Raw genomic sequence first — 26,313 nt, 5'->3', positions numbered from 1 at the left:
TTTTTGTGGACAGAAACATTAATGCAATTTGCTGATGCAAACAAAGGCGGGTTACAGACCGCCCGTTTGGGGCGGCCTGTAACCGGCCCTTTCCCCGTTGTATTGGGGCCTCAGCTGCCACAACGGCAGCCTCTGAGGCCCTGATCCGCCGCTTTCCAGGCCGCGGGGAAGCAGCAAAAGGCCGCTTCCTCGTGGCCTGGAAAGGGGTGTCCTTGGGGCTTCATGCCCCAAGGACACCCGATGGCGGTGGGGAGGAGGAGAAAGGGGCCATTTGGCCCCTTTCTCCCTTGCGTCGCTGGCGCAGACGTCTAAAGGATGTGCCAGCAACACAAACTGCAGAAGCAGCTCCATTTCAGAGCTCCTTCTTGCATCGCGGAAAGAGCGCTCTAGGCACCCTCATGCAGCGTGATGTCACAACCGCGCTGCCTCGTTTGAAGGCGGCGCAGTGGTGACGTAGTCATGGCGGCGCCCATCTGTATAGGGCGCCGCCATTTTGTACGGACTGGGTCCGTATTAGGGTTAGGGGTGTCAAGAAGTGACGCCCCTTTCAAACCCTAGTACGCGCTCGTCGCGTACTAGGGTGCCCGTTTGTAAAGGGCCAAAGAGACTTATTTTTAGGCCCATGTATGTATCTCAGAAAAGTAAGATGTTCTTTCATGAGCAGTTCTTTTACAGGATCTTTGAGTTATTTTCCTGTATTTTGTTGCATTTTGTAAAATGCTTTCAAATCAATTTTTTATTTGTGGTGATACAACACTATATATACCAGCAGACATAATCCAAAAGAAAAGCTTACTAAAACTAATACTACAAATAATGCTTTGTTACTAAATGATTAAAAGATTGCTGTAATATTATTGAATAAAGAAAGTAAGATATGACCCAATTCATCTTACTTCTGCCTTTCAGTGCATGACTAAATTCCACTGAAGCCCAAATGGAGTTGATGATAGATTTCAGGACAGGCTAACTGAGAAGTTTAAGCAGTGTCCTAACATTCATTTTATTTTGTTTGTTTGTTTCACAGAAATGCAACTATAGAAGGCTAAATACCATTCTTCCAGTCAAAATACAATTTTTCTGCTGAAAGAGAAGCCGCTGGGATGGATTACAGTACTTTGATTGGGAAAATGGCATGCAAAAAGGGTAACCGATTATTCCTTCAATTAAATATACACAGAGGCACAAGGACAAACTGGCTCTTTAGTGAGATAATGACAGTGTCATCAAGATTTTTAGTGGTTTAAGTTGCATCTGTGTTCTCAGGGCTGTATCTTGTGTCTAATTTTAAAATTAGGGTTGGAAATCGGTCCTGTTTGCATATGTTTTGTACTGAAAAACCCCATGTGTGATACTCATTCAAAAACAAAAAGTCTTTCTGAACACACTGGAAAACATTCATTACTGCTGTCCAGATTCAAGGAAAGATCCTTGCTCTGAGGAAAATGGGGATCACTTGTTCCACACCAACAGAGCATAGGAACAGATTGTTATGATGCAGCCCTGTACAAGGGTACATTGATGTAGGTACCTCAGAGCACAATGGGAACGATTCTCATGTAGGTGAGTACAGAACTGTATGCTAAATAATTCTAAAGACACATTAGACCCCTTTCTATACATACATCTAAATGGTTATAGGAAGGAGACCACCTGCCTACAAGTTTGATTCTGCACCCCAGAACCAGTGATTCAAACCTATGGTTTTCCTTCCATGCAGCAACTATGCTTTAAAAAAAACTTCCGTCAGAACTATTAGCAATTTCCCCCCAAGCTAATAGTTATACTAGAGCAGAAGAGGATTATGTGAGTGAGACTGAAAGTGTAAGAATGTACATATTATATCTGCATATGTGATAATGGGTTATACTGTATGTGGATGTACATAGATGCATATGTGTGTATATCTGTGCATGGGTGTGCATAAGCGGAGCTTTGTGTATATGTGTCAGAGAGTATGTGGGATGGCTATGCCAACTTTCTGCTTTGTCTTTCAGAAGTTTAGCCAGTAGGGAATGTAGTCTGCAACTGAAAAAGGCACCCCTTATGAATTAAATAACAAGTTTGGGGAAAGAGTTTTGCTGTTGATTATGATGTACTTTTTTATCTGTGGAGCAGGTATTCAAGTCTTCTACGACTGTGAACACAGGGACAGGGGTACTGCTTGTATCAATTAATGTAGACCAAGTATGTTTGATATTCTGTTAAGTCTTTTTTTTATTTGTACAGGTACAGTTTGGCTTCGTAAACTATAGTGGTATGGAAGAACAACATTTTATGAGATTTGTTTAGAGAAACTTGTAGTTAAGTTGTCATCTGAATATACCTTTAGAATTATGTTGTATGTAGGCAGTGGAACCATCAGACAGTGTAACTGCTTGTAAGCTTACTCCTTCCATGTTGTCTAAGTTGTCCCCATCTAATAACAAGAAAACAATGTTTAGCTTTACTTAGTGTACTTAACATACAATCAATCTTTAACTCATAAATGATTGTGAAGATATTTCAGAATCACAGTAAAATAAGGTTTTACAATTTGGTATGGTTATGAATTTTATAGTGCACTTCAAGACCCAAAACATCTCTGTGTTCTAGAAGTTCACTAATATAGCGCTTTTTCCATAATGTCACTGACTGAAAAAAGGGTGCTACTCTGATTTTACTCACCTTGAACAGCTACCGCTTCTGTCAAACAGAGAGTTACATGCTGGGCCTCCATTCCCCCTCCAGAAAACTCTGTCATTCCCTGAGAGTCTCGATTGATCTGAGCTAATAACATTGTTTACCTAAACATAAAAGAAAGAGAACATATATAATACAAATAGTAGATTCAGAATAACACTGCTCATATCTCATTTTAAATAGTATTCTTCTTATCACCAAATACTTATTTATTTCTTATTTATTACTTCTGGTGAACCTTTGTCAGGAGAAAAAACAGTTCTTCAAAATGTATTTATTTAAATATTTATATCACATCCTATATTCAAAGATCTCAGAGTAGCTTACAATAAAATAAATTTAAAATAAAAAATGACAACAATAATTTTAAACGATTAAAAACATATTAACTAGATTATCCATTATAAACTAGGCAAGTTAAAACTGTTAAAACAATTTGAAATAATGTAACCATAGGATATGTGCAGCTCAGATAAAATCAGTTATCACAAAGGCTTTAATAAAAAGCTACACTTGACTTGGTGTCAAAATGATCCTAACATTGGCACCAACTGGGCCTTCAAGGAGAGGAACTTCACAAATAGGATGCCATTACAGAGAAAGCCCTCTCCTATGTCCTCCCACAATGTATTTCCCCTACTTGTGGGCTACAGAAGAGCCTACAAGAGTTCTCAGATGTCTGGCCATCATATATAAAGTCTCTTCATTAATCTCTTACTGGGTGGATGCATACAGAAGCTTTATAAAATGTAGACAATTTAAAATGAAAGAATGTTATTTTTAGCCCTCAGAAATGTATAATCCTGAATATTTTTCAATATTCTAGTCCTCAGTGACAGTGAAGAAAGTTTTATTATAGTGTTTCAAAACTGAACAAGTGTTGGGGCTAGCTATCTAGATGTAGCAATCCATTTTAAAGCACATACGTATTCCCATACTGTGTGCCAGATATGCTAGTGTAACTTGGAAAGAAAACCTTTCTAGTGTCTCCTTCTAACCAGGTTTTCCACATCTACTTCCTCCCCACTATCAACCTGAAACAGGGACATAAGTACAAACAATACACTTTCTTGACACTGCTGTGCAACTACACAACAGACTTCTAAAAACATAACTCTAATGAACCCACAGATCACTACACATACTTACATGCCTCTAGTTTCCACTCAGAACACACTATGGAATCATAGAACCATAATAATAATGATTTAATAATGATTTATCTATAGCCTGCCCAATCATAAGGAATCCGGGCAGGTTACAGCAATAAAAATACAGGGAATACAATAAAATAAAACACAATAAATAAATAAAATACAATACAATAAAATAAAAGAGAGTGACGCAAGTTATAGAATTCAGAGTTAGACCTGATGGAATTGGGTCTGTCTTTTTCACTCCCTCCCAGATCTGATGATGATAGTAGGTACAGAAGGAGGGTTCTTTTTCTTGAGGCATAGAGTTGAAAGAGACCACAAGGGCCATCCAGTCCAACCTCCTGCCATGCAGGAACTCTCAATAAAAGCATCCCTGACAGATGGCTGTCCAGCCTCTGCTTAAAGACCTCCAAGGAAAGAGACTCCACTACACTCCGAGGAAGTGTATTCCACTGTCGAACAGCCCTTACTGTCAGGGAGCTCCTCCTAATGTTGAGGTGGAATCTCTTTTCCTGGAGCTTGCATCCATTGTTTCGGGTCCTGATCTGTGGAGCAGCAGAAAATAAGCTTGCTCCCTCCTCAATATGACATCCTTTCAAATATTTAAACAGGGCTATCATATCACCTCTTAACCATCTCTTCTTCTGGCTAAACATCCCCAGCTCCCTAAGTCTCTCCACATAGGGCATGGTTTCCAGACCCTTCACCATTTTACTCACCCTCTTTTGAACAAGCTCGTTTCTCAACATTCTTTTTTAACTGTACTGCCCAGAACTGGACACAATATTCTAGGTGGGGCTTGACCAAAGCAGAATACAGTGGCACTATTACTTCCCTTGATCTAGACCCTATACTTCTATTGATGCAGCCTAAAATTGCATTGGCCTTTTTAGCTGCTGCATCACACTGTTGACTAATGTTCAACTTGTGGTCTACTAGGACCCCTTTCACATGTAGTTTCATTAAGCCAGGTGTCCCCCATACTGTATCTGTGCATTTCATTTTTCCACCCTAACTGCAGTACCTTACATTTCTTTGTGTTGAATTTCATTTTGTTAGCTTTGGTCCAACTTTCTAATCTATTGAGGTCGTTGTGAATTTTGATCCTGTCCTCTGGGGTATTAGCTACTCCTCCTAATTTGATGTCATCTACAAATTTGATAAGTATGCCCCCTATTCTTTCATCTGAGTCATTGATAAAGATGTTGAATAGCACTGGGCCCAAGATAGCACCTTGTAGCACCCCACTGGTCACTTCTCTCCAGGATGAAAAGGAGCCATTGCTGAGCATCTTTTGGGTTCGGCCAGTCAATTAATTACAAATCCATGTAACGATTACCTTGTCTAGCCCATATTTTACAAGCTTGTTTGCAAGAATGTCATAGGAAACCTTGTCAAAGGCCTTACTAAAATTGAGATCTGCTATATCCACAGCATTCCCTTCATCTACCAAGCTGGTCATTTTATCAAAGAGAGAGAGAGAGAGAGAGAGAGAGAGAGAGAGATCAGATTTGTCTAGCATAATTTGTTTCTTTGAAACCCATGTTGACTTTTTGTGATTATGGAATTGCTTTCTAGATGTTCACAGACTCTCTGTGTAATGATCTGATCTAGAATCTTTCCTGGTATTGATGTCAGACTATCGGGACGGTAATTGTTGGGATCCTCTTTTTTCCCCTTTTTGAAAATGGGGAACAATGTTTGCTCTCCTCCAGTCTGCTGGGACCTCTCCTGACAGAAGAGAAATCTATAGTTTACAGCCAAGCTTTCCAACTGCATCTGCTTAGACCATGAGTCAGACTCAAAACTCTTGAATTTACAATAGGCATTTCTCAAGTTACAATATCCATCTAAGGAGGTGAAGAAACAAATCAATAAGGCAAGATTAATACGCAGGAACCATCTACTACAAGATAGACCAAAACCACAAAACGACTTATCACCCCTATTGGTCACCCACAGTCCCCAGCTGAAACCACTCAAATACATCATCAATGAGCTACAACCATTTCTAGACATTTTAATTTCTGCACATTTGCTTTGCGGTTTTGTTTAATATGTTCTCCTTAGGAATCTCTCTTCCTCCAGCGCAACTCTGCCGTAAGTTAACCATAGAGTTGTGCTAGAGAACCTAGACGTTCCTAGATAAAATATTTCTCTAGACATTAGAAGGTCTTCCAGAATAATTCTATGATCAACTTCTGTCAGATATTGACCATAGAGTTGCACTGGAGGACCTGGAGATTCCTAGAGGTGTTTTCTCAGGTAAAAAGAATAGGGTTTGGGTCCCCCCCCACATTCATGGGGGGTCCTTCACTCCTAACCCCAGCAAATGTGGAGGGACCGCTGTACGTTTTTGAGAGACGTTTTTATATTTAAATTTTCACAAGTCATATTTAAGGATATGACAATGGCTCTCCTAGACAATAACAAAGATCTATATAGAAAAGCATAGATAGGACCACAACTCCCATAACCTCTAATAATTGGCAATGCTGGTTGGAGCTTCTGGGAGATGAAATTCAAAGCCTCTGGAGGGGTAAAGGTTCCCCCACTTCTGCATCAAAGCAGTCTCAGAGGCAAAGCCAGAAGGCAAAATTTATTTCCTAAAGACTAGAATAAGCCTCCTTATTCAAGCAATATTTACTGGCATGAGACAGTGGATTGAATCTAACTTCTACTTCTGTTTGTGAGGTGCTCCTGTGGTGGAGGAAGGAATGATGATGATGATAATTTCTACTGATTGCTCCTTCTCTCTGCACCCCTAAAGAATGATCCAAAGGATCCTTCACAACAGCATATGACATTATGGAAAGGAATCATCAAAATAAGACACTGCCCCAACTTTCCTTCACACTAGAAGTGACAACTGAAGTAAAAAGATCAAGAGAAAAATTTCCTGTAAAGCCTTTCTTCCCTTCCACATGATAGTTTAAGGGTCATATATTCAGTCTAACAAAATGATTTCTAAATATGCAGCAGGTAGACTTTTATGTAAGAGTACTTATAGTATTTCACATAATTGCATTTGCTTTTTTCCTTTTCTCTCTTCTTTTCATGGGAATGTGTGCTCTGTATCTGCTTGATGCTATAGAGGGCTATAGGAGGTAAAATAACTTTGTTTGGCTGCCTCCACACTGCAGAAATACACTTGTCCCTCCACATTTTCACCTTTGACTTTTGCTGATTTGATTATTCATGGATTTTATTAATATGTTCTCTCTAGAAATATCTAGATCCTCCAGCGCAACTCTGTGGTGAAGGACCTAGAGATTCCTACACAGAACACTCCACTAGGCATTTGTAGCTCCGCCAGTGCAAGCCTATGGTCAATGTCTGGCAGATGTTGACCACAGAATTGCCTTGGAGGACCCAGAGATTCCTAGAGCGGTGTTCTCTCAGGTAAAAACAGTGGTTTTGTTATTTGCGTTTTTTCCACATTCACAGAGTCCTGTGTGCCCCTAACCCCAGCGAATGTGGAGAGAAGAGTGTAATCCAGTTTGAGACCACTTTCACTGTCCTGGTTCAATGCTAGGGAATTCTGGAAATTGTAGTTTTGTGAGACTTTTAGCTTTCTCTGTCAAAGAGCTCTGGTGCCACAATAAGCCACAATTCCCAGGATTCCTTTGCACTGAGCCAGGGCAGTGAAAGCGGTCTCAGACTGGATTATTTCTGCAATGTGTTTTAGACCTTTGTTATTAATTATTATTATTATTATTAACCTTTATTTATGAAGCGCTGTAAATTTACACAGTGCTGTACATGCAATCTTTTTAGTTAGACGGTTCCCTGCTCTCAGGCTTACAATCTAAAAAGACATGACACAGAAGGAGAAGGGAGTGGTGGAGGGAAAGGGTAAGAGGTCCAGCAGTTCCTCTCAACCTCCAAGGCCTGGACCAAGGCAGATGGACTGGAGGGAGGGCTTGGCTTCTTCATGGATGGTTAATCAGTTATGTTATGTACAGTGGTCCCTTCCCTTACGCAGGGGATCCGTTCCGGATCCCTCCACGTAAGGGAAATTCTGCTGATAATCAAGCCCCATTAAAGATAATGGGGTTCATGCCCGTGGTGGCATGTGGCGCTTGCACATAGGTACATGTGTTATTACTTTTTCGAGCGCACGAGTCCAGTATTTCCATATGATGCCAACACACTGGGCTTTTTTTGCCTGCTTCTCACAAACTGGCAAACGCAAAGGGTTCCTTTTAGATTATCTTTCAAAGAAAAATAGTTGGTTTTCTTAAACTTTAAGACTCCGTAGCTCCATTTGTAAAACACAAATTAAATTTGCATTTTCTTAATAAATTGTACTTTTAAATAAATCAGACATATTCCTTTTTTTGCCAGATATATATATATATAATTTCCCCAAAGTAACAAAGTAACTTTCAAATGGTGAAGGGTACTAATATTGCATTTTTACATTTCAATTTTTATTATTACAGTATAATTAAAATGGGGAAACCCTGACCTTTTCCATAGCTTCAAAAATTTCAGAGGCCTAACCTCTCCAGTCCAGGGAAATTGTATGCTGAATCTTGCTGGACGTTGTTGTTGTTGCCTTCAAGTCCTTTCTGACTTACAGCAACCTTAAAGCAACCGATGGAGTTTTCTTGACAAGATTTGTTCTGAGGAGCTTTAGCATTGCCTTCCCCTGAGACTGAGAGGGAGTGATTTGCCCAGGGTTACCTAGTGGGTTTCATGACCAAGTGGGAATTGAACCCTGATCTCCAGTCATAGTTCAATGCTCCAACCACTATGCCAGTTTTGACTATCCCGATACCAGTATATATCTTTATACACTGCATATAAGAGCTGTTTGACAGTTAAACAGATTCCCTTGGAGAGTGGTGGAGTCTTCTTCGGAGGTCTCTAAGCAGAGGCTGGCCATCTGTTGAGAGTGCTTTGATTCTGAGTTCCTGCATGGCAGGAGGTTGGACTGCATGGCCCTTGCGGTCTCTTCCAGCTCTATGATTCTGAAAACCATGGTCTATGAGGAGAGAATTGGAGAACTGGGTAGGCATAGCCTGGAGAAGAAAAGTTTAAGAAGTAATATGATAGCCCTGTTTAAATATTTGAAGGGATGCCATATCGAGGAGGGAGTAAGCTTGTTTTCTGCTGCTCCAGAGAACAGGACCTGGAACAATGGATGCAAGCTACAGGAAAAGAGATTCCACCTCAACATTAGGAGGAACTTCCTGACAGTAAGGGCTGTTCGACAGTGGAACAAACTCCCTTGGAGTGTGGTGGAGTCTCCTTCTTTGGAGGTCTCTAAACAGAGGGTGGCCATCTGTTGGGAGTGCTTTGATTCTGAGTTCCTGCATGGCAGGAGGTTGGACTGCATGGTCCTTGGGGTCTCTTCAAGCGCTATGAGTCTATGTACTTGTGAGGTGATATCAGAGGAAAAACTGTGACAAGAACTAGCGCTTCATAAATAAAGGTTAATAATAATAAGAAGAAGAACTGTGAAAAAAAATTTCATAGCAAAATGAATTTTTCACTTCATCACTTCAGCAAGTTTTAGCAAGCACAGCATGTTTGTGCCCTTTTGAACTAGCAGAAAAAACAGTAGTTCAAAAGTTATGCCTTATACTAGCATGGACAAGCAATTAAGTATTGGGCATCATGATTCAGGTGAGGAAGTAACCTACTTCTCATAATTATAGTGAAATATTACATTTATTACATCAGTCTATTTATGTGAATACAAGTGAAGCCTAGCTACAGCTGGCAGGACAAGCCACTATTTTGATGACCTTGTTATGGAATTATAATTAAATTAATCCCATGTGTGAAAATCTGAATCAACACAGCGTTTAGTTTTGGAAATGCAGATGCATGAAGACATAGGATTTTGAACATTTTTGTAGGTTTCTATATCTTTCAACATCAAACTCTTAAAACTCTCTGAGCAAACATAAAAGCAGAATTTTAAAAAATAAAATAAAAAACTAGAAAAGATGGGTCCAAATCATACTGCAGAAATAATCCAGTTTGAGACCGTTTTAACTGCCTTGGCTCAGTGCTAGGGAATCCTGGGAATTGTAGTTTATTTTGGAGCCAGAGCACTCTGATAGAGAAGGCTAAATGTCTCACAAAACTACAGTTTTTGCTACAGACTACGGTCTACATTTCTCATACTCCTTCATGCATGATTATTCCCTGCCATCTGATCCCCCTTCAAGGAACCATTTGCCTCAAAGTCTGAGTGGTAAAATTATGATTTGACTCAAACAAAGACCAGATAGCAGGCAGCCAGCAATGAACCAGAGGAAAGAAGACTACAATTGAGGTGCAGGGTCTTTTCAGGACTGTGCCTGTAGCACTAAACCATCACCTGCTGTTATACTGTATCTCAATATACCCTTGAATTTAAGTAAGCATGTAGTTCACATATAGTTATCAAATACAGACAATACATACAAAGGGAAGATGTTGAAATAACGATCATGTTTATTGGAAATATCAAGTGCTGGTTTTAAACTTTTAGAAGAAGAAAAACATTTTGTAAGAAATGGTCATAAACAAGATGTTAATTAGAATGTTTCAGATTCAGATCTGTGCAATTTCAAGGTGCACCTTCCTGATTTTAAGCTCCTCTCTCCCCACCAGTCTGCCTAATTTAGCATGGTCCTGCTATAAACCATTGGTGAAACCATTAATTCTGCAAATAATCTGATAGAAAGGAGCTGTACAGACCATCATTGGGAGGAAGGAACAGAAAAACCTGTTTCTTCCATACTTGTTATATGTGTTTACATTTGTGTCCAAATAAGTGTTCTTTTGCACATGAACACAAGTACTGTAAATCAAATTTAAAAAAAGTTATCACATGAAATAACTATGAACTCACACTTATTCAGTATCAAATACTACTGTTCTAACTCTATGGTTCCAGCTATAAATACTAGAATAGGGTATGTTAACTCACAAATTCCATTAGTCCAATAGGAATTAATCTGCAATGTCTTTAGGACCAAATTCCAAGTCCCCTAGATTTCAATTAGATTTACTCTCCTAAGCTTCCCAACACTATTCAGAGATCTTTTCCTTTAAGTGGTTCCTCAAACTTTTTCAGAAAGGCTTTTTATTACAGTACTATCACATGTCAACACTGGCTCTATCACAATTTCTCCTCTTTGTGTGTTATCATCTAATACTGAGAATTTTAACCCCAAATAATTTTTGTAAAAAGGCACACAACTAGGTTTGTAGCAGTATGCCACATAAATCACAAAAACACTGCAAAAAGCATTGAGGTGGGTCTTGTGTACCTCTATGCTTTGAACATACATCTGGACTAGTGATGGGACTGAAACTCTCATGTGCCCTAGCCACCATAGCCAATGGTGAGAATTGCAGTCCAACACCTAGATTCAGAACTGCCCACCTCTAGAATATAATTTGATATATGAGAACCTAAAACACTGTTATGCTGCATGAAATTATGTTAAGCTTTTAAAAGTGCTCTATTATCCAGAACATCTTACGTGTTATAAAAGTATCATCAAAATACAGTCAGTAATGATGTAATTACATTTCTGAATTACGATAACATTATTAGTTCATTACTCTCTGTATTTGAAATGAATTTTCCTTTTTGTTTAAAAATTTTATTTTTCTGGGGGGAAATCCTGTTATATCATACAATGACTTAGTGGTTAAGACGCCAATTCTGACGATCGGAAGATCGGAGGGTTGGCAATTTGAAACCCGAGTGCCGCACGATGGGTGAGCTCCTGTCACTAGTCCCAGCCAACCTAGCAGTTCAAAAGCATGCAAATTCAAATAGGTACCACTTCCCAGTAGTAAAGTAATGCCGTTTGGTGCAGCCATGCTGGCCACATGACCACTGGATTCGTCTTCGGACAACACTGGTTCTTTGGCTTAGTAATGGAGTTGAGCACTGCTCCCTGCAGTCTATTATGACTAGACATTCATGTCAAGGGACTACCTTTACCTTTATCATGCCATTAAGCATGATATGTTCCAAGTCTCATCTGCTGTATTTATATGATCAGTACAACAAACGTAAGCTTAAATGCCGACGGAACCAATGAAATCTTTAAGTACGTAAGGATGCAATCTCATGAGGTTACTATGGATTTATTTGTACAGAGATCTTGGAGCACGTTTGAGACTAACTGAAAGCAAGAAGTTGGCAGCATGAGCTTTCATAGACTTAATTCTACTTCCTCAGATGCATTTGGTGGAGTGGAAAGCCAGGGACAGAGCTGTATATGCCAAGAATGTGTGAGAAAATGTCAATTCAAAATCAAAATCCATTGTGTATGAAAATGGAAGTGGCAAGTCCTATTTTAATGGACTTAAATCCATCAACCTGTTCAAGAAGCCCAGGTACCTATGGAAAAGCACCAAATTTAGCTGGATGGAGTGGAAATCCATCAACCTCTTTGAGAAATTAGTCCAGCTACAGACATCTTCTTTCTTCCACTATGGATGTATTTGCTAATGTAATGGACTACTTATCTTTGTTGGATGGTAAAAGGACATTATTGAATGTAAAGGGAACCGAGAAAACCCTGACAACATCCAGGGATAGCTGTGTTGGCCATTTAGCAAATTCAGTCAAAAATCCACCTGAGATACCTTTATCGGCCACCCAAAATGCAGAATCTACATGCAGTGAAGCTTTGAAAGCCTGCAACATGTATATTGTGCATCTTGGTTGGTCAATAAAGGCATCCCTGTTTGGAGGATTTTTGATTGAATGAGAAAGTCCTATTAGACCTATGAAGAGTCCTATTATGTGTTCACACTGTGCCTCCTTACTCCATGAATGTAACCGATGGGGCCTTGGATTCTTGCAGCCCTCATGCAGTTATTCCCTGCCACCTGAACACTGGCACTCTTTACTTTTGCTGTCAACAGATCTAACCTGTAAGTGAATTCACTCTTCTTAGGCTGCCTCTTCACAAAGCAAAGAGCAGCAATCAAACACAGATAACAAAAATTACAAGTCATAGGAAGCACACCAGAAGAGGCATTCTCCTGCGCACACACAAGGGACTCACTCCTCAGATAGTGCCCTGGCTAAAAGACCAGGGACACCTCTACATGAAACAGCAGGGCACTGCCATGGCATCCGCTCCATCCGACAAAGTCCTGGGGTTTGTAGTTCTGTGTGACAGAGGCTAAAAACAGAGTGGAACCACAAAACCCAGGGTCCCACAGGATGGTGCTACAGCACCCAAAGTTGTGTCAAACTGGATTATATCTACAGTGTGGATGCACCCCAGGCATTCATGCAACAAATAAACTCTCCCACTGGCTCCTAAACCTGGGAATAAAGCCATTTATTTAATTAATTATTTAATTGGTCAGGTTCTAAGTTAGAATTTTATATGCATAAATTGTTTTAATATGCATACATCTTATTTGCCCTTTTAAACTGTTGTGTATTTCAACTGATGTGTTTTAACCTATGCGTTTGATCACTGTTGTTGTTCCCTTCCTTGATCCCTGGGGAGAAGCAAGTAACAAATTATTATTATTATTATTATTACCAGACCACTTTTTGGGGAGAGGATTTAAGAGCCATAGAAATCAGTCAGCATGGCTTCTTCCCAAACAAGTGGGCATTTGTGGTTGATCGCTTCATTATGTTATTATTGTGATTATTATGAACGTATGTGTTTTAACTGAATTTGTTGTTCCCTGCCTTGCCCTCTTCATTATATAATTATTATTATTATTATTGTTATAGGGGATCAGCCAGGGCTGCCCTTCTGCTTTCTCCCCCAAAGGGCCCCCTTCTCCCGGCTTTCAGAGGGAGAAGGGCCCCGTGACGCAGCCGCATTGGAAGCGATGACTGATAATGATGAATGATAACGACGATGATGACAATAATAATCATAATAATAATAATAATAATAGCACTAATGTCTGCTGAGGGAGGGAAGGAGGGAGGGAGGGGAGGGCGGCCGCGCTCTTCCTGAGGGAAAAGAGCGGGAAGGACGGAGGAGGGAGGGAAGATGGCGGCCGGAGGGAGGGCGGGCGTCAGAGGCGCCTCCTCGCCCTCTCGGTATGAATCCTCTCGGCGGGCGCTGCCCGTCCTTCCCTCCGGAGCAGCAGCAGCAGCGGCGGCGCCAGAGCCGAGTGCCGGGTCCGGTGTGAGGCGTATGGGCGCAGACTAGTCCCTGCCGGAGATGGCGGCGCCTGAAATAAGGCACACTGGGTAAAACACACATTTATATACGAACCTGGCCGAGAATTTTCCAACAATCCCTGCGTCCGACCACCATGCACCAGGACAGGAAGCCCACGCCCCGCACGCCCCCTCCGCGCACGCCCCGACGCCACGCCCGCCCGCGCCCAGGGACCGCCCCACACAGCCGCTCCGACGCACCCATTGGACGACGGCGACGCTACTCAGGCACACCACGCAGCCCATTGGGCAGACGCAGGGCCTTTCTCTGCGCCCATTGGCTGGAGGCCGGTGAGCCCGCCTCCGCGCTGCGTCGACTCTCCTCTAGGCAGAGTCCGGGGCCTCTCTAGGCGGCCATTTTGTGTCTCCTCGGGAGAGGAGCTGGGTCTGAGAGGAGGAGAGGCGCCGGCGCCATTTTCTCCCCGCTTTCTAGGGAAGGAGCAAGGAGGCGCCGTCCTCCTCTCGCCTCTCCTTCGGTTAGGGCTCAGCAGGGCCTTGCTCGGGAGAGGGGCGAGGGAAGAAAGCCAATCTAGGGATGCAGATGGGGATGGATGGGGGCTGGGCTCAGTTTGCCTCGGCGGCGCAGGACTCGAACCCAGGGTTTCCTTTCTTGGGGGAACAAAAGATAGGAAGAAAGGGCGCCTTTCCTTCCTTCCTTCCTTCTTTCTTTCACGGCGACGAAAAAAGACAGCCTTCCTGAGGGGAAAACACTTTAATTCGAATTAAGCCGAATACACACACACACACACTTATATATATATATATGTATGTATGTATGTATTATATACATGGTTCCACATCTAAAATACTACAAACTTGGTCATTTGTACATATTTACAACAATAACACTTCCATCTTCTTTTCACTTCTGTCTGTTATTCATCTTTATTATCATTATTCCTTCTTTTCCCCCCAATAATATTTTTTTTGTTTATGAAATGCCTTTCCAAAGGACCAAGAATTAAGCTTCTTTGAACCTTTCCCCCTGATTTTGAAGATGGGTCTCGTAATGGTTCCAATTCACCAGTGGCTTTTTAAAATGGTTTACTGTTTTAAAAAGGGGGTTTCCATCCCAGAAGGGGATTCAAGGAGGGCCTTTTGATCACAGTGATAAAAGTGGTCGGCTTTGCTCATTCCTGACTCGGTTTGGTATGATTAGCCTGGAGCCCCTTCCCTGCTCCTTCTGCCAAAAACTTCACTCTTTCGGCACCTGCCTTATTTGAGCCAGTTTTGGATTAATTTACATCCATATAGTATAGTATACAGGGAATGGCAGTGGGGAAGGGCATCAAGCCCAGACCCTTTGATTGCGAACTGAAACGGTTACAGACCCAATCAGCTTTTTCAGATTTAAGTTTATATATGAGAAGTTAACTCTAAACTCTGTTGGAAAGCATATATATATATATAATCACACACACATATATATACATTAAAACTTCCAACAGATTTTAGAGTTCTCATACAAATCTAAATCTGAAAAAGTAGAATGGATCTGTAACTATATATTAAAGCTTTGCAACAGATTTCAGAGCTGACTTTCAATTTAGACTAACTTTTCTAATTTTAGAGCTATAGTATATACTATGTAGTATATATATATATATAGTATAGTATATAGTATAGACCAGTAAAGATCCTCTGTGTGCCCATCTTTCCTCCAACGTGGAGGAATCTTTCTTCTTGTTTTCTGGGGCTTTTTATCCAAGGGCCTGTTTTTATTTATTTATAGAGTATTTAAACTCTGCTTTTCAGACACAAAGGCTCTGAGATGGCTAATTTGACAGTTAAAACTTTCCAACAGATTTTATAGTTAACTTCTCATATGTAAACATATACCTGAAAAAGTAGAATGGATCTGTAACCATATGTATACTAAAGCTTTCCAACAGATTTTATGGTTAACGTCTCATATATAAACTTAAACCTGAAGAAGTAGAGTGGATCTGTAACCATTTTAGTTGGTAAGCAAAGCTGTTGGAGTTGATCCATATGTATTTGGATCATTGATGTATACGGTCAGCCCTCCATATCCACAGATTTTTTTATCCACAGATTCAAGCATCCACAGCTTGAAAATATTCCAAAAAGTTATAAATTCCAAATGGCAAACCTTGATTTTGCTATTTCATATAAGGGACACCATTTCCTTAACCGTAGTATTTAGTGGCACTTGAGCATTCACTGATTTTTGTATCCACTGAGAGTCTGGAACCAACCTCAGCAGGTAACAAGGACCCATTGTACAGTATTAAGGTAGACACAGAAGAAGATAATCACGGATGAATCCTTTGGTTAGATAAAATTAGACACATTCAGTAAATGAGGTCCAAAACACACTGCAGAAATAATCCATTTTGAGACTGCGTTAATTGCTCCTTCTTAATGCTAGGCATTCTCAGAACTGCATTTTTGTGAGACGTTTAGCCTTCTCTGTAAGAGTTCTGGTGCCACTATAAACTACAATTCCCAGGGTTCCCTAGCATTGAACCAGGGCACTTAAAGCAGCCTGAAACGACTATTTCTGTAGTGCGTGTTAGTCTTGAGGCTTTCCTAGTTGGGAGTAACAACTGGATTCAGCCTGTAAATTTCCTTATATTATGCAAGTCCATCAGTCACAAACTGACAAACTCCACCATCCTATAGAACTGTGCTCATCGTGTCAAGATGCACAAACTGATATTTCCTGCTCTTGGATATTCTTGTCTTCAAACCAGCACATGGGTTAGTTACTTGCCATTTGTTTCATAGGAAGCCCTTGGCCAAGAGAGAAAGAGAGAGCAATCGTGGCCCAAGCTTCATGGACAACAAGGTCTTAGTTGTAGACACTAGCAGCAGCCTCACCCATCTGCCTACCTCATGTGCTGCCTTCAAGTCATTTCAGACATACCGCAGCTCTAAGGCGAACCTGTCATGGGGTTTTCTTGGCAAGTTTCTTGCCATCCTTTGAGGCTGAGAGAGTGTGACTTGCCCAAGGTCACCTGGTGGATTTCATGACCGAGCCAGGATTCAAACCCTGGTTTCTAGAGTCCAGCATTGTGACCATTGCACTATGCTGGCTTGATTCGGTTTGGCTAGATTAAAATAAAAGAATGTCAAGTCTTCTTTTCCTAGTGCTCCTGAGAATTTTATTGAAGGATGGTGGTATAAATTCCTCTTATAAATAAAATCTATGCAAGAAAGGACAGTCAACTCATAGTGAATGATACAATCAAGGAACTAATGAACAGTCTAGTAAGAACAAAAATGTACATTTTAAGCTGTTTGGTAAGAACTAGATCTGTTTGGCTAGTTCTTACTAAAAAAAATGCCATAGTCTTAAAAAGTTATATTTATGTGCTTACTAGACTGTTCATGATTAGTTCCTTGAGTGTAAGTGTATCATTTATTGTAAGAATTGTCCTTTTTTGTGCAGATTTTTATGGGAGGTATTTATACCACCATTCCTCAATAAAATTCTCAAGAACACTTGGAAAAGTACTGCCATTCTTCTAATCATTATGAAGCCTAGTTGTTAAAACTAATTAATTTATTTGTGGATTTTTGGTCCACAAAATAATGGCAGTAGTTCCTCTTAATTCCCCAGTAAATAATTGTAAACAAATTTGAAGCTTTGAAGTGTCCCTATGTTAGAAAAATTTCACTCAAAGCTGAAATGAAATGTTCTATTGAAGTTCTAAAAAATTGAAAATGAATTGCAGTTAGTGTAACACCAAGTTTTGCAAATAATTGGAGAGGGCACACAACATACAGTCACTTATTCATAAAGGGTTCAGGAAACTTATTGGTAATGATGTCAAAGAAAGTGACAAAGTGAGAAATTGTGGCCTTTAGGCTGTCCTTGCCAATGGTACAGACATCCAAATATATTGACATGAACATCAATAAATGAGAACCCACTAAGTCGGATATAAGGGTACACCTATTTCAATTGTAATCAGCAAACTCCAGATTTTACTACATATAGACTGTTTCCTATTTGTTTTCCTTCATGTTTGGCCTATGAAGCCAAGCAAATTGGAAGTCACACCAACTGTTAAAGCATATAAAGTGTCCCCAAGATAATTGCAGTTCTGGAATTCATAGGGAATGTATTTGTTGACACACAAATGACTCTCTGACAAAGTATACGAGGGGGTATCCAAAAGTTTTAATTATCATAAAGAAGTTATAGAGATATTTACATGAAACTTTTTGTGCCTAATCAGTGTCATTGCCATGCATACTTGTGCAAATATCAAATCTTTGTCTAAAGTAGTTTTCTTTCCACAGGCTGTAGAAGACATCAACCTGCATGATGAACAAAATTGAAGCCCGAATTGTCATAAAGTTCCTCCATTTGAAGGGCAACAATGCACGCCAAATCCACGATGAAATGAAAGCCCATGATATGACACGGTTGTGAGATGGAAGAGGAACTTTCAAAGTGGTCACATGTCTCTGACAGACGAGCCATGAGCGGGTAGACCCTCAATCAAGGATGCTCTTGCCATGGTGAAGAAAGTGGAGGCCGTTATCCTCGATGACAGAAGATCGAACATGGAAAGAGTGATGGCAGAGACTGGACTAAGGAAGTGTGTGGAGGGTTATTCATGAGGAACTGAACATGAATAAGGTGTCTGCACGCTGGGTACCTCGCTTGACACCTCTTCAAAAGCAAACTTGCCACGACTTTTCCCAGCAGAATTTGACTCTGTTGGAGCAGAACGAAGACAATTTTTTTGCTCGTCTCATCACTAAGGATGAGTGCTGGGTATACCTCTATGATCCGGAGACCAAAGAAATGAGCAAGGAGTGGAAACATCCATCCTCCCCCCCTCCCAAGAAGGTGAAGGTCCAGAAATCTGCTGGGGAAGGTGATGCTGTCCATTTTTTGGGATAGCCGTGGCGTAATCTTAACCAATTACCTTCCGAAGGGCGAGACCCTCAACAGCGCTTACTACTGCAACCTTCTGGAGAAACTGCATGATGCATTGAAACAAAAACGTAGTGGCACGATCGGCAAAGGTGTCTGTCTCCTGGCCAACAATGCACCCGTCCATACGGCCCAAGCATCCATTGTCATCACCCACCGGTTAGGCTATGAACTTTTGCAGCATCCACCTTATTCGCCTGATCTTGCGCCAAGTGACTTCTTCCTCTTTTCACAAGATGAAGAAACCACTTTGTGGTCGGCCATTTGACGACAGAAGATGTCATTTTTGAAGTGGAACAGTGGTTTTCGAGCAAAGCGGAGGACTTCTACAAAGAGGGCTTGAAACAGGTGAAACGCTGGCACAAATGTGTGACTCTGCAGGGAGACTACATGGAGAACTAACTTTGACCACTGCAAGTGACTTGTATGTTTTTTATTTCATGGTGATAATTAAAACTTTTGGATACCCCCTCGTAGCTATGTATCTACATCCCTAATAAGCAGGATGCTACATGTATTAAATAAATAGTCTTACTGCCAGTAACATGGACATAGTGTTGTCTTCTGTACCAAATAGACTTCCTGAATAAAACAAGTAGGTGTTTATTGCATTGTCATATGAGTTCATAATGCAGATCTCACGGAAGTCACAATCTCAGCAACAGAGAAAGCAAAGGCAAACCCTCTCTGAACAAATCCTGCCAAGAAAACCCTGTGATAGGGTTGCTTTTGAGTTGCCGTAAGCCAAAAATGACTTGAAGGCACACAACAATTTTGATGGCCTTAACGTTGCAAAAGCCACTTGTTTCTGAAAGTACAGAAACAGAAATACATTATATTTAAAATTATTAACAGCTGAAGGAAGAGAACATAGTTCAGGAATAGGGAATGCGTAAATATCCATATGTTGGACTACAACTCAAGACAGCACTATTTAGTGCAAAATTACAAACTGCATCTCAAAAATATCTGAAATACCAACATTTTGTTATCTTTTTTAGTCTGTTTTCCTATTCCCCCCCCCCCTTCTAAGGCTCAGCTTTTATGAACCAAAGAAAAGGGCCTAAGTATAGTTACTAGAATGTCTATAAGCATTGCCTTATCAGGTTCCTATTGAGTGAATGGGTATCTTCTGGTTTATATTTAGACTAGCTGCTTTGGACTTCCAGCTCCCAAAAGGCCCAGGTAAGCATGGCCAATAGGAAATCTGGAAAGTGTGGAACTGAAAACCACTAACTGCTCCAGGTGGTAAATAAACTTGTTGCTAGATTGTTTCAAATCAGATTTATCAGCACACAACTCATCCTTTGATTTTTTTTGCTACAGATCCTTAAGGAAACACAACTACCGTGTTAGATTGTCTTCAGCCCTAAGGACCATAAGTAAGTTATATTATAGAAATGAAATCAATCTTAATGTTCTGAGATTACTTAGAAATGGTGCTGTAACTAGGTTTCTGATTCAGATACTTGCTTTACTACCAAGCTGCAAGTGCTCAGGAAGGATTATAACTATGCTGGCACATGAGGAATATGTTCCTACAGACCATCCAAGGAATGTGTTTTTATAACATGCCACAAAGCTATGCCAGCAGAAATAAATGAGAGTTTTCTCTAAATGAAAAGAACTACCTGATTCACAACTTAGCTTAAAGTGGATTTAGTCAATTATACATTTTTGTTAAGTGAAACAGTTGTAGTGTAAATAGTTTCCAGATGACCAATACTTTACACAGAAAAGGAGAGCCATACACTGGAGAAATCTAGTGCTTCTGCAGTTAGTTTTTAGGATCTGTATGGTGTTTTCTGCTCGATATTAGCTTTTAAACTGAAATACCTGGATAACATTGAAATTCTATTCAACATTTATACCTGTCACAGAAATTTTGGCAGGACATGAAATAAACTGAAAAGAACAGCAAGAAAGTTTACAAGACAGGCTGAGGAACTCAACTTTATTGTGCTAGTCTGCCCAGAACCTGAATGCAAAATTGGATGGATAGAAGATGCCCTTCTCTTAAGCAGCTAGGAAAGGAGTTTCAGTAGCCTGCTTCTTATTAAATCTACAATTTGGCAAGTCTGGAGACAGAAAAAGAAACATAAATGAAAAGTGAAGGGACAGCCCTTAATCTGCCTTGAGACAATCTGAGAGGTAGGTATTCTACTGGGAACCTTAATTCCAAGCACTGTCAAAATGCATACATATGAAAACAAACACACATCACACAAAATGATTTTCCGAAGACTGCATTTTTGAATATCATAATATATATGTTCATTTCAGTTTCACTTTTATAGATATAAATTCAATTCAATTTTCAACCTGCCCTTAAAAGTTTTGGAGGCTTACATTTAAATTAAGGTAGCTTGTTCAGTATCAGTTGTAACAGCAGATGACATTAAAACATAAAAACAGACAGGAAAAAAACATTTTACTTAAAAGATTTGACACCAATGATCAAGGCAAATCAAAAAAATTCAGCATTTAAGATTTTATTTTCATATTTATTTTGTAGATGGGGCATTAAGCAGAGTCGCATCATTTTGGTGTTGGCTTCTTCCTAGAATCATTTTAATAGTGGTCCCAGTAGGGGGGAAGTTCATTGTTCTTCTAGTTAAAATGCTAGCTACTTATACCTGGACTATAGCAAGGGAGAAAGAATGGTTGCTTCAAAAATGGGACTTGGTAACCCTAAAGCCATTTCAGATTATCATATCTGTTTTAATAAGCCACAATACCAGTCAGCCTTTTCTTTGTACACACAGTCCCTTTGTACAAGCAACAATTATGCCAGGCTTCTCTATAGAATCCTGTTCATGTAGGCTAGGAAATTTTGGTTACGTTTTCAAGAAACTAGGGAGTTTAAACCACATAAATGATTTCAGAATTCTGGCTTGTTCCAAACCAAAGTTCCTTGATACTCATGAAACAGTAATCGCTAGGTAATTTAAGAGTCTTCCCAGCTAAATGTGGCTTGCTCAAAGGTGCCGCACATGTGTGCCACACTTTTATCTTGGCTTTCTAAACCAGAATGATTGTCTGAACTGGATCACTGTCTTAGCTGGCTCAGGCAAACAAAAAAATGTCAATTTTTATAGATGTGGGTGGAGCAGATGTTAAAACCCTCACCCAGGTGCTGGAAAAGGAACAACAGGATGAGAATAAACATACAGTATTCCCAAATACAGGAACAAAACTTCTGATCCAACCCAAGTTAGCCAAATTATTTTTAATAACTGCCTACGTAGATGTTTCACTGCCACACTTCAAAATACACTCCTGTAAAAACAGAACTTCATGTCAGATTTCACATGCTGCTGAGAAAATGAACTCCCATCTCAAACATGAAGGTTTCTGTATTCAAATTTTCATTTGTACATTGACAGCTTTGAGAGAAAAAAACAAAGGACACAGAGGGTGTTGCCATTTTTTTTTCTTTTTTAGCAGCAATGAAATACCACTAACCCCTTTTTAAATAACCAAATTCAAGTCACAACCAGTGGTGACTGCACCACAAAGTCACCAGGTACAAAACTGCTAGTTTTAAATTAATAACCTGAAATTTTCCCCAGAACATCCCTTTTTTATAAACAAACAATTTGCTATTTTTGTACATAGGCTAGCAGGCTTGTTTCAATATGAAAGTGCTAAATCATTTACAGATTTAAATCAGTTATGTAGTGCTACAATAAGTGTCCGATATTCTACATATGAACAAACCTGATAAATGGAAATGATGGAAGTGTTAAGTAAGGCTATCCAATTACCTTTATGTACATTAGAAGAATAGATACCCAGCAGGGAGGAGGTAAAGGGGAAAAGATTGGGCAAATAGTCCCACAGGTGTAAAAATTAAATTGGCCTTCTAGCTTTTGTACTGTAAATGAGACCTTTCCAACAGTCCTGCAGCCAATGCCTTTTTTTCTTCATAGAAAGGAAGCTGCCTTCATGACATTCCCTCTTGATTTTTGATTTCCACAGCGTGTCATTTGAAGCTCAAGTGTCAGGTTCTTCCTATCTTCATAAACCCTTCTTTCCAGTATTAGGTTGCATGATCAAGTCCCACTTCCTGGGTTGGTTTTTCTTTTTTAAATGTTCAATCTACCAATTCATTTAGAGTGAGCTGTAGATAACATGAACCAGTTCTGGAACCACTATATTGGGAGGAACACAAGCTCTTCACTACAATCACACAGTAGGAGGAAAAGTAGTGATAATTCAATTCATTCCTGGGGCTGGACCACCAAAATTGAATGAACTTGGCACAACTGGAGCATTGAACTTATATCCACCATGCTTTTCAATCATTTTGGATTCTGAAAGAGGAGAAAAAATTAAGTCACTTGAATGTCATAAACTAAGTCCATACAGGTTGCATCATCCTAAATTCACGATGTGTGCTGTTAGCTACACCACAAATGAGCCTGTTTTTGATACCTCTCTTTATATAGAAACAATGAGGAATGCAATGAAAGGGAACATGATTACTGTTTCACTTTACTGTGTTACAATCAAAACAATTATATTGGAAATAAGACCATGGAACTGCGAGGCAGTTTACTTTAAATCTTTATTATAAGATAGAATACAGTATGCCTAGAGTACCTAACAAATGTTTCCCCTGTCTTTCCTTAAAAGCCTGTACTAAGGAGATCCTCATCGTCTTTCCATAAAATGCACTACAGTAGTTATTGGCTCTCAAGGACAAATAACTTCAAGAATCCAAGAGTTTTTCAAGCATCTATCTACTTAACTACCTACTTATTTACAAAATATTCATTCAATCTCAATACCAAGTTATCACTGTTGCAGTTGCTATTTTGTAATATGCTTCCAAATGTACTTGGTTTGACAGTGCTTTAGGCTTCAAACATCAAATCAGAGCTGAGTGATCTGCTCACAGATGCCTCTAGTAAAATGTGAATGACACAACCAACCTCAACCAACAATTAATTTATAAAAAAACTTACCATGGGCTGCTCTCCGTTGATCTGCTAAAGTTGCTATGTCCTGTAACTGTTTTCTTTGTTCTTCATTAAGACCACGTGTCAATGCTTGGTACCACACAGGGTTACGATTTTGAATTGCTACCGAATTAAAAAAAAATAATAATTTTGGTCAGACTGAAAATTGAGTACTGCCTTAATTATTGAATTCTGACTAGAACTATTAATGCTAAACTTCTGCAGCATTAGATGAAAGTTATGCAGAACTATGCCTCACAAGGTTTTTATGCAGATAGCATTAACCGTCTTTTAAAACAATGCCGAAAAAACATGTTACTGAAGATTTAGAAATCAAAAGGTTGTGTTAGGAAGCCAGAATAGTAGGGATTTCTCTACTTGAATAGCTTCCTATTCTACCACTACCAAAAATTCTACTTCTCCTTTAGCTCTTTCTGTGGTACCTTCTAATTATATTTCCAGTTATTGCCAAATGAAGCTTACTCATTGGAAAGCTTTCATTTTTCCTCATTGCCATCCACAAGGTTCCTCCCTTACTAAGCAGTGGTAAGCGTCCTTTTCCTGATTTTTCTGGCATCCTGGAGCTATCAGTCAAGTGCTGATTTCCATCAATCCACCATCTTTGTCACCTATCTTAATCCATAGAATCTATGGCTATGTACATATGTATGTATGTATGTATGTATGCATGCATGCATGCATGAGGGATGGCAGGCAGCTAGAGTCATTACTTGACATTAACGTGCTCTCAGCCACTTAAAACAAATGTTTAACTAAATCAAAACTACAATCATAGATATCAAGAGGACATTTTGTGGGTGTAGGGGGAAATGCCCATGGGCACCATGTTTATCCCTGCACTAGAGAACACAAAGATGTGTTTAAGGATAGTATTTAATTTTATTGCCTTGTTTTTTCTTATTCATACTGACAAATAGTTGCAAGTTTTAAATATTTTAGTGTAAACATTTACAAAATCTGGGATTCAATGGTATATGAGGTTTTTTTTGGGGGGGGGGGGGGGAAGTAACATGATTTAACATACAACAGACCAGATCATACCAAGATGCTTCCTGAAAATTCCTTTGCCCTCCATGTGCTCCATGAAAATGAATCTCATTTTCTCCATACGTACTGCCAACCTCGCCTATTACAATTTATATTATCACTTGAAATGATGTTCTCTTTTGGGACATATGAGCATGTGTGGTGGAAGACATGCCATTTGTCTGACAATTGTACAGGTAGAACAGTATTATCAAGTCAGCTTCATGTGACATAACTAGAATCAGCAGTGCATCAACAGAATTCTAAACTTTATTTTCCTTTTTTTTGTATTTCAGTACTCTAACAAAAGAGAGCCAGTGTGGTGTAATGGTCTCAGTGCTGGACTACATGGACACTAGGCTCTGAACCCCCACCCAGCCATGCAAACTGGAAGGCCTTGGCCAGGTTACACCCTCTCAGCCTCAGAGGAAGGCAAAGGCAAACACCCTCTGAACAAATGTTAAGGCTTTAGGGTTGCCATAAGTGAGAAATGACTTGAAGGCACGCAACAACACAATTTCTATCAAAATAAAAATATTCTGTATTTGAAAAATTATCTTCATTTTCTTCAAATTTGTTTTCCTTCAGACAAAGCTACAGTAAGACAACTATGATCTCATAAATCTAAAGCAGCATTTCTACAATGCCACCACTGCAGTCTTCTATCATACTCCTCCTCCAATAAATCTTCTGGAATCTCTCTGCACTCTAATTCCCACAACCCACAAGCTCTTCAAGACACTACTGACTCATTTTTCAACCAAAAGGAATCATAATATGAGCTTGCTGTACAAATTATAATAGCTCTTACTCTGAAAAATTGCTTTAAATATCTGGTACTCATCTACAGGGTTGTCTTCATCATCAATAATTGTTGAATAGCCCTCCAAAGCAGTCTCTTCTGCGTCATCTTCTTCCCAGTCTTCATCATCTCCATCTTCTCCAGCCCGCTTTGCCAAAATCTCTAAATATTCTTGTCCATCTTCATCGATATCATCTTCATCACTCCCAAGCTCCTCTGTATGAAGATATAGAATGAGAAGAATGGATAAAGCGTAACACTATTACTATAATAGTTATAGCTGTCATAATTCCTGCTTTTTGTCCTAGTGATGGCACAAACTCCCATGTTCTTATAATGCAGTACAGTCAGCCCTCCACATTTGCAGCTTTGACATTCGTGGTTTTGATTATTCACAAGGTCATGGCTGCATGTGCACATACTCCTCCTCATCCCTCCCAGGCTTTTGCCCTCAGGAAATAAGCCCAGGAGGTCAGAAGCAGCCAGAAAGGGTGCATATACCAACCCTACATCTTTCCCAGTGGGATAGCTGTCTTTCCCAGGCAGCTATCCCATCAGGAAAAGAGGGAGGAGATTTG

General features: G+C 39.8%; 2 protein-coding genes and 1 long non-coding RNA gene across 6 annotated transcripts in view; 1 reads left to right on the top strand and 2 right to left on the bottom strand.

Annotated features, from left to right (window-relative positions):
* Positions 1-14,142, bottom strand: part of ZNF143 (zinc finger protein 143) — a 40,843-nt gene extending 26,701 nt beyond the window's left edge. The window contains exons 1-3 of one of the 4 annotated variants that reach the window (XM_042445234.1): positions 14,063-14,142; positions 2,668-2,786; positions 2,327-2,419 (exon numbers count right to left, since the gene is read on the bottom strand). In XM_042445234.1, the coding sequence (XP_042301168.1) occupies positions 2,327-2,419; positions 2,668-2,779 (205 nt within the window). In that variant the 5' untranslated portion in view covers positions 2,780-2,786; positions 14,063-14,142. Of the gene's footprint in view, positions 1-2,326; positions 2,420-2,667; positions 2,787-4,052; positions 4,183-8,310; positions 8,446-14,062 lie in introns of those variants that run through there. The other 3 variants (XM_042445235.1, XM_042445236.1, XM_042445237.1) reach the window with 3 other exon arrangements.
* Positions 14,143-20,069: 5,927 nt separating this feature from the next.
* Positions 20,070-21,051, top strand: LOC121919048. The gene is made up of 3 exons (XR_006101380.1): positions 20,070-20,107; positions 20,249-20,304; positions 20,803-21,051. It is a non-coding gene; the product is annotated as an uncharacterized LOC121919048 (long non-coding RNA).
* A 347-nt stretch (positions 21,052-21,398) lies between these two features.
* The window catches only part of IPO7 (importin 7), a 71,504-nt gene continuing 66,589 nt past the window's right edge, over positions 21,399-26,313 (bottom strand). Inside the window, exons 23-25 of the mRNA XM_042445233.1 lie at positions 25,745-25,951; positions 23,893-24,009; positions 21,399-23,238 (exon numbers count right to left, since the gene is read on the bottom strand). Of these exons, the coding sequence (XP_042301167.1) occupies positions 23,141-23,238; positions 23,893-24,009; positions 25,745-25,951 (422 nt within the window). The 3' untranslated portion in view covers positions 21,399-23,140. The remainder of the gene's footprint in view (positions 23,239-23,892; positions 24,010-25,744; positions 25,952-26,313) is intronic.

The sequence above is a fragment of the Sceloporus undulatus genome, chromosome 1 (genome assembly GCF_019175285.1).
Source record: "Sceloporus undulatus isolate JIND9_A2432 ecotype Alabama chromosome 1, SceUnd_v1.1, whole genome shotgun sequence".
NCBI classification, from domain to species: Eukaryota; Metazoa; Chordata; class Lepidosauria; order Squamata; family Phrynosomatidae; genus Sceloporus; species Sceloporus undulatus.
This window is presented reverse-complemented; position numbering and strand designations above follow the sequence as displayed.